The sequence below is a fragment of the Opisthorchis viverrini genome (genome assembly GCF_000715545.1).
Source record: "Opisthorchis viverrini unplaced genomic scaffold opera_v5_138, whole genome shotgun sequence".
In the NCBI taxonomy this organism is placed as follows: Eukaryota; Metazoa; Platyhelminthes; class Trematoda; order Opisthorchiida; family Opisthorchiidae; genus Opisthorchis; species Opisthorchis viverrini.
The window spans coordinates 304,629-316,603 of record NW_008751794.1 but is presented as its reverse complement, the minus strand read 5'-3'; the positions used below and the strand labels follow the sequence as shown (position 1 = coordinate 316,603).

At 43.5% G+C, this 11,975-nt stretch overlaps 1 protein-coding gene across 1 annotated transcript in view; it reads left to right on the top strand.

The window, feature by feature from the left end:
- The window catches only part of T265_06572 (hypothetical protein), a gene marked incomplete at both ends in the record, with an annotated part of 25,056 nt that overhangs the window by 7,023 nt on the left and 6,058 nt on the right, over positions 1-11,975 (top strand). The window contains one exon of the mRNA XM_009171875.1: positions 823-893. Within this exon, the coding sequence (XP_009170139.1) occupies positions 823-893 (71 nt within the window). The remainder of the gene's footprint in view (positions 1-822; positions 894-11,975) is intronic.

Below are 11,975 nucleotides of genomic sequence, written 5' to 3'. Positions count from 1 at the left end.
TATCTGTCCGGTTTGAACAACGGATTCAAAAATATATATTTAAACTGCTAAAAACATGCTCCGGCCAAATAAATAGATGTGTTTGTTTGAAACGAGAATCGACCAAGCAAAAAGACGGCATGAATCCTCTAGATTTTGCAGTGAAGTTCTTACAAGCCATATTCCTCAGTTGATGGACTAGATTTATTGTGCCACAAAATTTGGGTAAACAGTTTGCCGCTCTGGTTGCAGTAAAGTAGCTACAAGACGACCTTCAGGAGTTTAATGTTGCTGCGTTATCACATATTCACGGTATTCAAGTGAACAAGAATGCCTTTGACTACGGCCCTAATCCCGTTAATCTCCGAAACATGCCTCTCCAGATAAGAATTTTCGATATGGTAAAACAAGGTTCTCGCTTCCTCTCGTCCCCTTTAACCTGTATCAGATAAAATTAGGGGCCATGCAGCCTAGCAAAGACGGACTTGCATTTATGTGAAAAACAGCTTGACGAATGCCCTAGAACTGTCAAGTAATTTGGTTTCCCAAAATTGTCAAGTGTGACTTGCTCTGAAACTTATTCGTGAAAGTTTTTTCGGAATGTTTGGCGACAACAAAAAAATATTTCTGTACTTACTGCATTACAGGCGTTTCGCAGTTCCAATTACGTGGGCATAGTTCAAGCAGGCTCTCCCGGGACCTCCAAATGATTTCAGAGAAATAAGCTAACAGCTGGTATGGTGACTATGCACAGTACATAACCCAACCAACACAATATTCAATGAAGGTGTACGCTGCACAAACGAAAACTTGATTTCCGATTTCCTTGTTCCAAATTCACAGAGGGTTTACACGAGCTATTGTTCCGACACAAGGAGGATCGCTACAATGTATTCCAAGGCGATGGCTCTATTGTGAGTTCGAATTTGTAGCTAGAACGCTGTTGAAGGTCGTGAGGCTTTGGTTATGTTGGCAGGGTGCGTGATGTAATCCACGGTGGGCAAATAGCTGAAGCACGCATTCATCCCTGACCGTACTTATTCGTGTATAGTCATGCCTACCATCTCATTGAAGTCCGTACGCGCTAGTTCTGCCCACTTTAGCGGTCGATCTCACCAACCACACAATATCTTCACCAATCAATAGCCAAAAAGAGCAGTCACCAAAACTTCTCTTCAGTATGACACAGGATTGTTCGAGGCGTAAACAGAAACTGCATACCAGCAAACACTGACTCTCCAATTGCCAAGCGCCTTTGATGACATTACCGGAAGGAGCCCACAAAACCGACAACCAACCTGTACCTATTCAAGTAGGAGGCGGTGACCTAACATGGTGCAGACCCGCATTGACCTTCGGATTGTCATAATTACGTAGCTGGATGCAAGGTTGTAGTAACAGGACTACCTGTCCAACCACTTGATTTGCCATTGCGCTCAGGATTCTTATACAGATTATTGTTAAAATCAAGTGGGTTCATGGATTCACGGATTGATACACAGTATCGAGACTTCTGCCCAAGTTTTCCGGGTCGCTTTTGTTCCTATCGGTCAGTTGCTGTCTTTCACCTGAAAAGCACAAGTGGACAAAAGGGTGTAGCACTGCTCTTTACGTTCTCAGCGCGGGGCAGTATGCTCGCCAGCGCGAGGATAAGTGTCTAATAGTGCTGTAAACTCGGTTCTTGAAGGAGCATGGACAACCTTCGGAGGAAGGTCATTCCACGCAGCTGCTACCCGAAATGAGAAAAAATTTTGTCTAATGAATGTGTGTGATCTGAGCTAGAAAAGTTTCTTACCATGTCCACGTCGTGCGTTTGCTGAGTCAACGGTAAAAACCTGCTTGCCAAGCTTTGTTCAAACAGGGCATAAGTAAGAATTCGGTCCCCTTGGAGGCGAGGGTACTCCAGGGGAGAACGATCAAGCATCGCGAGACGCGTTTCGTAGTCCATGGATTTGAGGCGTGCAAACATTCTTGAGGCGGCTTGCTGGACACGCTCAATGAGGGTGACGTCTTTTGTGCACCCTGAGTAAACAACTTGGTTTGCGTACTCCCATAGCGCTCTGACGTAGGCCGCATAGAGTATTTGGAAGTCCATGCGAGTAATACGGGAGAAGGTGCGCTGGATCATCCGTAAAATACCGAATGCATTTTGAGCTGATTTCTCATGATGCGGGGAGAAGGACAAGTTTGAGGGGACCCAGATGCCCAAATCCTTTTTAGCATCTATTCTCATCTATTTTGGTCCCTGCATAACAAAGACACTCGCTGAGTCTCCTCCAAATGACATATGGAGGCACTTTCACTCATTCAGAGGAAGGTGCCAGTCCAACTACCACTGCTTTGCAGCGTGTACATCCATTTGGAAGGCACTGTCATTGGAATTCCAGGATTTCAAGTCGTCCGCAAAAAGTAGACAAGGACTTGCAAGAACATCTGGAAGTTCGTTGACGTAGATCAGAAACAGCACTGGTTCCAGGACGGAACCTTGAGGAACTCCAATGGAGACCGGCGCTGGAGAAGAGTAGGTCGAGTCTATTCTTAGTCGGAATGATCTGTATAATAGGAACGCCTTGATCCAGCGAGGGATTTTCCCGTGAATCCCATAAGACTCGAGCTTTTGTAGCAGCGGGACATGTGGGACTCTATCAAATACGTTTGCGAAATCGAAAAATATGGCACCGGATATGAGTCCCTCGTCTTTGACTTGGGTTAAGCTGTCCGTAAACACAAGCATGTTTGTCACATAAGAGCGCTTTGGGAGAAATCCGTGTTGACCTGGAGATATCATGTTGCCGCAAGTAAGGTGATCTAGGATAGCTTGCTTCAGAATGCGTTCCATCACCTTGCACAGCAGGCTAGTGAGGCTTATAGGCCTATAGCTGCCAGGCGATTATCGGTCACTAGTTTTGTAGATTGGCGTGACAATCGCTTCTTTCCAAGCACGGAAAAGGCGGCCTTCTTCAAGCGACTGACGAAACCCCAGGTGTAAATGATTTGCCAGTGTGGAGGACGTTTCCTTCAGCCCCAACGCGCACAATGGGTTGATCTTGTGCAATAGTTAACGAATGTCCTCCACCGTGAAGACCGAGTCGGCTAGAGGCTGTTTGTAGTTCCGCCTTGACAAGAGTGGATGTGACGACGACGCTGTGGCTGAGTATACACGCGCATAGTATTCTCCGTAAATCTCAGATACCACTGTTGGGTCACTCATCGGTTCTCCTTTTGTGTCCCCCAAGGAGAACACCAGTGGCTTATTTCTGCGGCGATTTCTCGTGTATTTGAACAAGACGTTTTTTGTTTCTAGCGAGGTCCAGAATGGTGGCTTGTTTTCGTATGTTCCATTGGCGGATTTCTGATTTACAGCGGTTCCGAATTTTACGAAATGCCAGCTCACCTTCTTTATCCCATGTGGTCAACTTTTTGAAAACTTGGTGGGTCATCCGAGTGTGTGCGTCAGCCTCGTGAACTTTTTGGACAATGGTCCTATATAGTTCTTCAACTGGAGCTAGTCCCAGTGTGACTTGTTCAAGAATGATGCACAATAATGAGTGGTCTGCACGGCAGAAGTCTCGAAACCACGTTTGAGGTTCGACATTTCTGGCACAATAGCAGATGAAATCAAAGGTCAGCACATAGTCGTCACTATGTCCCAGTGGAGCGTTATTTGTTACCTGATCAACGAAGTGTTTTTCGTTGGTGATGACCAAATCCAGGAGGGACGGTAGTTGGCCTGCGCGGTAGCTGGTGCGTGCAACTACATGTTGAGTCCAAGCACTCGGCTGAACGACTTCAGTCAGCGCCGCTGCAAAACGTCCGCTTGATTCGATGCATTGAAGCTCCATGCTGGAGGACTTTAAAGCGCTGGAGTCACCTACCAGCAGGAGATGAGTGAAGTGGTAGTTGGAGGAGAGTTCCTCAAGGGTTTGTATGAGGAATTGGTCATCTTCGGATGAGCTCGATGGTCTACGGTGAAGCACACCGAGATGCAGAAAATCGGAGTCGCCTCCAAAAATAGATTAACCTTCTCTCGAAACCTCCGCGTCAGAGACATCTGGTGTGAGCCAGGTCTCTGAAAGTGCGATTACGGACAGTTGTTCAAAGCAAGCTTACTGTTTAAAATCGCCGAGTTTGTTGGTGTCTGTTTCGTTTGTCTGTCGTCTCTTTCCTGTCTTCATGGTCTCTGGGGTTACTTTTCGCCTGCGAGGTTTTTTCGTTCCGTAAGTGTCCGGTTTTCTCGGGCCTCTTAGCTTTGCGGGACGGGGTCTTTATCCCCGTGGGCGAAAATTTCGACCGCTGGTGCTTGTAGCTCTTTCAACACCACCTTTTTAGCGACCAGATTTGCTGTTGATCGAAGATTTGCGGCAAGCTTTCGCCTTCCTGGATTTTTGGGTGTTTTGGCGAGTTCGACCGGAAAAGTGTCTCTGTGAGGCCCTTAGCGCTGGGTGGCGGCACCAAGAATTAAAGATTTTGGTNTTTCGCGGAGGACTGCACCTTGAAGCCAGCCAGCAGTTTTTTAATCTGGCGAGCTTTATGTGGCTTGTTTGGCTGCAGTCGCTCTTCTTTCGTGTTTATGTGGACACCCGATCCGCGGGTGATCAGCGTCGCTAACTCAACTTACGAGGGATTTTTCGGTTGGCTGTAGCAATGTTCATGGCTTTGGTTGTCGGGGTCCTGGGCGAGGGTTGTGTACACTAGCTGAGAGGCCGCTTTTGACGGAGAGGAGTTGAAGGTTGGCTTCGCTGCTTGTCCCTGCAAATCTGACTCAGTCCTGTTCAGAGGCCATGGCTTTGTTGAGGTGTGCATGGCTGCACCTGTGTCATCTGTTACGGAGATAAGCGTTGATAGCTCCACGTACTTTGGGCGCTCTTTGCATGTGAGGTTTTCCTCCTCCAGGTCATCACTGCCTTTGGTGGGTGACAGGCCCCTGGCGGTCGAATAAAATCTGCTGTCCGGAGACGCAGCTTGTTTCGTCGGCACAAATGGATATAACCACAATAGGCTTGGTCATGAGTTTTGGGTCGGTTGAATTGATGTCCAGCGGTAGCCTGTTTCGTGCCTCCACCTCTGACCTGTTATGACCAAGATTTCGCGTGCTTTTTCCGGAGAACAAACCCCAGATTATCAATGTTTTCCTTTTAGCGCCTGTCCACTAGAGACGCTGTTGCGGTCTTTACAGCCGCGTCAGAGAGTTGTATGAGTATCAGCCAGAGGACCCTAGTCACTGCATTTATTGTGTCTGAATCCTCCAGTGCCTCAGGAAGACGCTCCAATTCTGCGTCGAGTATCCCGATCAAAGCGTAACAATCACATCGGTCTTTCTGACTCTGCATTGGGGATTGAGTACCGTTTTTGGGGCTCTCCTCTTGGCTGCTGTATGTATTGCACCCTTAACGTAGAGCCAGCTGGCGCAAACAAACTGATCAGGGGAGTTAGCTAGTCGGCTTATCTGGTTATCCTGTAAACCCATGCATTTGAATTGCCACCAGGCCTGCAGGTGTGGCATTGCATATCACGTTTGACGTTCGACGGGCAGTCATTTCGCCCACATCTGTTTGGTCTATCAATGGCTGTAGATGGCGATCGGTATAAATTGATGTCATGTTTAGAACTAGATGTTGAAACGTAAGCGGGACGTTTCCAACCAAAGTGTATACAAATGCTCACAGTATCACCAATCTCGTTTGAACGGCCGTCCTCCTGTTCTGGCGTAATTATTCCGGTGTGTCTAGACCACTGGACTCGAGCTTCGCTCATATTAGAGCTCACCAGCAGTGTATATCCAATGGCCGTGCAGGGATTAGAACTCTGGACATCTGACATGCGAGGCGAGCGTGTAGCCACTACTCCACCAACGTACATTATACTCATCTGAATTTTCACGTCTGAAAAGGTGAACGTGTTAACGCTTGAGTAATGTGATTGGCGTGTCCGAATCATCGAACGAACAACCAGTAATTGTCTTGGTTGTGTGGATCGATTAACCTACCAGTCAGGACTTCCCAGTCAGGTAGCGCGACACACTTAAAACCGGGCAATTTTTGGTTGCAGTTTTAAGGTTTTGCGAGATCGGTATTACTAATGACATTGTCATGATTCTCAAAGGACCCATCGTTAGTATAAGAATGCTTCCAGGGCCAGAGCGGTGACTCCAGGGCCCATGGTTCTCTCTCAGGAGTAGCTGTTCTGGAACCCCACAGAGTCAATAAATCTGGATCAATGCAAAGATAGGTGTCAGTTTTCTCACTTACGACAGTGAGTGCCCGTATTTTGAAGAATCCGACACGAATGTAAACAATAAATTTCAGCGTTCAGCGGTCTGAAGTACCTGGTTTATCACACAGGAGAAAGCACATTTGGAAATGATAAGTTAGTCTGCGCCACTTATATAAGACAGTGTCATCCTTGAACCCACTGTGTGCGGAGGTTGAGATGGTGGACTTTGCGTACTCATGTTTATTCTTGTGAAAAGCTGCCGTTACCTGTCTTTGCTGTTGTATCATTTTACAGCGCAAGCTGTTCAAACGACATGTATGGCGTTCGTGTACCACACTTATAGGCACGGTACGTCAGCGCTAAATAGTACGTTAAGTAATTAATCTTATATACACTGACCGAGACACCGGTTTACCTGGCATAATAGCGGTAGTGGAGCACAGTTGATATAGTCGTTTCTGAAGATTCAAAATTATACATCAGTAATTAACTCACGCGAAGCATCAACCAATTCATAACAAAAAGGGTCTTTGGTTAGTAACAGCTGGTTGCTTTGTTTTCAAACAAAATTTGTTAACGCAAATAAATTTACCGTCAGTAAACCGATGAGACCAGTTCATAAGTGCGGTCAGTATTGCCGGTTGAAGTGCGAGTGACTCAATGTTACGTATGAAGTACGGACAAGTTGATAGTTAAATAACAATACTGAAACTTATAGGATTCCAAAGGCAGACTAGGTCTAGATATGTCATTCTGTTAGGCATGTTTGCAAGTGCGCTGTGGTTTAATGTAAAAAATAGCCCAGGGATCAAACGCTCCGAAACACATTGTTTACAACACTTGATTCGTCAAGTACCATGATTAGGGTAATTATCAAAGGAAAACATTTCGGGGCCAATTAGGAAGCGCTGGAAGTGAATCCATTTATCGTGGGTTAATTTCCAAAGCTTGCAGCTGACTTTCAACCAACAGCTTCACAATTTCGTAATCTCTTACATATTGTTTCTGCAAAAGGCGTGAGTATATCTGCAAGCTGGAATCAGTGGTAGGCTACCGTCATTTATTCTTTATATGCGTGCTTCTAGCAAACCCTTGAAAAATTTGTTGGGTATGTATTCAGTTCATTCCAAAAACCCACACACCCAGGGTTCTTACTGGGTGAAAATAACACAAATTGCTCTCAATATCAGTGCGTTAAGTTTTTTATACTGACCAACCTGTTGTTAGTTTAGCTCAGTTGACGCGGTGGCGATGAGATACATTTACACTAAGAAACAAAATCTAGTTCTACTGAATAACAAGAGATGTGAAGTAAGGAGCTATATGCCGGTGCATCTGTTGATTGAGCTGTGGTTGAATTAATTCAAACAAAGATGATCTTTACAATTATCTCCACATTACTAAATCCATAATCGTCGTCCTGATCTTATTTCCAATCAGTGGCGAAGAATTGATGGGCATCTTGCCAAAATTCAAGCAGTATCTTATTCCATCATCTGTGCTTGTGTTCGTCCTCTCGCACGCTGAACGTTTGACAAAATAATCCTGTCAGTCTTTCTTGAAATTGTCTAGAAAAAGGACGTGCTAGGGAACAAAGTTTCTGGTTATCTAAAGAACAAAAGATCAGCCTCCTGGTTTGAAAACTTATTCGGAACTCGCTAATCCATTCACTAGTTTCACAACCGGAAAGTAGTTTCTGTCAATATGGTACGAAACAGTTAGATGACTACTTACGCTCCAAAGAGTTAGTTGCGCCTAATTGGGTGTGTCCTCCCCTTATACATGTGGGTACCACAGGAATATCAGTGGATGACAGAATGAAAAACAACGAAAATTCCAATTAGATTGTAATGAGTATTTGCGGTAAACCTCAGATGTACGCATCAAATCTCAAACTACGCGGAGACCATCAAAAATCACTGGCAAGTAATCAAGTCATGAGTAATTTTACGCAGGCTATTTTGTACACATTCTGCAAATCGCGAAGGTAACTTGCCTTTCTCAGAATATTTTTGCTATAAGAGGATTATTGTGCAATAGATTTACTTGAATCACGCAGTATGATGCGAAGTTAAAATGAGCTAAATTTGATTATGTGATCTGGATATTAGAAATGCTAAAGCGAATCCGAAAATTCCAAGCACTGAAGCTATGCACTTTGCTACTTCAAGATATTCCTACGATGAGTTGACCATATTCGACATATACTTCCACGTGACTTGTTTTCTCACGCTCCGCTGAGCTTCACAGCGTATGCTGCACAAAGGACATTTAAAATTTTGTGATAGCAATTTGTGGATTTTCTAGCCACCGTTTTGTTTCATTGCATTCTGCTTTTCGGTGAAATAAAAATACATTGAAAAAACTCCGCCTACCTGGCGAGCCACAGGTTGGTTATCGTTCGCTATGTTCGAGAAAGTTCATCCCCACGACTAAGTGTCCTGGATCATTCAGGAATGTATATATACATATATATATATACCTGGAAATATATAGAAATTGCCCAGCCAAATATATCCACTTCTAATGTCAGGGACAACATTATTTGTCCGTGGGCGGCAGCCACATTTACATACAGTTCCAGAAGGCGACTGTACTTCCAGTCCTCCGTTGTATAAACATCAGCAAGCGTTCGTAGAGGCAATTTAATTTGAATTTTTTGTTGTTGCTGTTGAGATTTTCGGTCAGTCCGAGTAATCTTAATAATGGGCACAATCAAGAAAATATATTAGACAAGAATAAGCTGGCTGTTTGGACCTACTTTCAAAAGCAAACAGCGTTATCTGCGCCAATCCTTTCGGTCAGAATTTTTCAGATGCGTGGTATGCATGAATTTTGATGTCCTTGTGCCCGACAGCCACTGGCAGTAAACTTCATCTAGTTCATAGAGCAAATCAGTGGTAGCTGGTGCTCTGTTTAGGTGACATGTACGCGCAATGGTTTTTTGTATCCTGTCAAACACCCCAGCTCATTATAACTTACACAATACCGATTTAATAATTGGATTGTGCCGAGGCATATACAGGCAATAATTACACGTATGTTGTTTTGTCAATCTAAACACATCGTTTAGCGCAAAGTGTGGTAAAATATTTTGTGCACCTTCCTGAGTAAAAAGATTCATTCAAGGGATTCATATCAGAAGATTGTTGAATCCTTCGAAAAGATGCTCAATGTCATGTTTTTTTTCTTGAGATGTCATAGTTCTGTGTACATTACATCTTTCATTTTATGGCTTGGATACCGATCGATGAGCGCATCTGCACCAACAAATGTGCACTTCTTCAGGCGCACAAAACATTATCTAGTTACGCAGACATCAGTCGACACAGAGAGCTGGCAGGCAAATTCGATGTCACATCACTTGGTAAGGCAGTGATACCAATTACGTCTACATGGACTACCAGGTTTAAAATCACTGGTATTCCTTTAGGTTGTGCGTGATTCATTCAATCACATGAGACCATCTGTGCCGTTAAGACACTATAAATTCAAGTCATCCCACGGACGATGTGAACATTTTGCACCGAAATTTTGATCGGTCTTTACTACTTATGATACCTCATAATTCATTAACCTTGGTGTTCACCTGTTGCATCATCCTGAAAGGTAAAAGGTTACATAAACTAACACAGACTTAGTGGAGGCCCTTCGGTGTTTCAAATGTAACGACTGCCCAGAAAAAGTGTACGATGGTGCAGATGGTGTTGCTGTTCACCAAAATTGTAGTGGACAATGTCTGGTAAGTTTGATGAATTTCTACAGCCCTGTCGTTCGGCGTATTCATGCTTATTTAGTTTGTTTCCGTCAAATATATTCAGCGGAAATATTTAGTGGAATTATCTAGCCGATTATTGATCAAGACCCGCCACTCAGGTTGAACGGCTGACAGGTTTTCATTAATAAATCCCCATTTTTTTAAATAAGACATGTTGTAAACAAGGTGTTCGAGGACACGAAATACGATAGCTTTCTCAAATTATGCAGAAAGTTGCAAACATTATTGAAAATTTATACTTGAGGATTTTGTGGTCCTTTTTGCAGCTGAAGTTGTCTGGAACAGCGCAAATTATACCAAGTACATTAGCGACAAAAGCCAAATCAGGAAGTTGTACTTAGAAGACTTTAACCTAGATGTCCGAATGAAAACAGCGAGTCTATTAAAACTTTGAAGTGGCTGCTAGTTTGTGCACTCAAAAGAAATAAGTGGTAACACTGAAGCCATGAGGTGAAGCAATAAGTAATGGCCTGTGCAAGTGACCGAATTCAAACTGTGAACGGCCTTATGTACAAGCAATTTGTAAGTGAAATGTTTTTGTGTAGATTATGTTGCCACCACTGAACTGAAACTACCATTGTAGAACAAATAAAAATACTGAATGAAGACAAATACTGAAATACTGAGAATAGTGTCCACTTTTAACCAGGAATAATGAATTAAGTTGACATTATTTGTGACCATCGGTTTAATTGTGTGCAAGATGTGTACAACATGCTTCAATCAATATTCCAAATCCTTAGCTTTGTTTTAATTTCATTGTATGTAAACATCACCATCTTTGCTTTCATATGCAGAATATATCTTACTACGGTACCGATGGCATTCGAGTTCTATCACTTAGGTTATGCGGAGAGTGCCCAACCCAACAAGTGGAAACCGGCGAATCTTTAACGTCCGTAACAGAGTGTTGTCAAACAGATCTCTGTCCAGAAGGTCCTAATGTTACAACTGAACAGTCTACTTTGAAAACCCAGGCTCCAGTGTCTCCAGTATCCACAGCGAAACGCAGTGTATTGCCAGTAACTTCGGATAGAACATCAGAGCAGGCTATGACGTCGGTGGTCGGAATAGCAGAATGCATGAACAAAAATGAGGCAGCTATCACTGTGTGGCTCGTGTGGACTCTTGCCACTTGGTTTTATTTATAGTGAAAAAAACCACAAATTGTGTAGCATTTCACCTTACTTTTTTATGGCCGGAGCCGTATCTACGGATTTTGTCGTTTTATTAAACAGTGGGAGCACACCAGCTCCTTTTGAAAATTAATTACAGTAATATCCCAAAATCCTGATACTTGTTCATGCTTTCTTATATCCAAGCACTATAATTTTAGTTCAGGAGAAATAAAATTCAAAATCTCAGGAACCAGACAAAAACTATACGCCGAAAAAACAATATCTGTATTTCATACTTCGTTCATACATACCCTATCGGATCATAACGTTTTTGAGGGAACCTGCAGACCAATGGCAAAAAACCTAATTGAATGTGAGAATATGTAGTATATGCCGACAACCAACATTCTAGATAGCCCTTATTTGGTTACGTATGCATCACAACGTTTAATGCAGTGCACAATTTGTTTTCTCCGGTGAGGTTACTGGGTATACAACAACACGATTTCTGTCGGCATCTTTCATCGAATGCTTCGTGGACTTGGACGAAATGAGCGCGCCAAAGTTCACCTAATCAAGGAGGCTATTGTCAGATTCCTGGCATGTGGCAGGCAACCCAATTCTCCACTACAACCAAAACCTCCGGTCAGTCAAATAATGTTGTGTGCAGCACTGAAGATTTTTCAAATTTAACTCAGAGTCGACAAGACAGCCAATTTACAGTAAACAGCTGTTCAAACTGTATGAATAAACGTTACCTAAGAACGTTCAAAGATATTTAAAACCACAACCCTTCGTAGTTTGCATTTGGTTTCGAAATATGCCTGTTTGGATCAGTGCAACAGGTAGGCTAGAATAACTGAGGTTTGCATGGGCCAGTAGAGTAC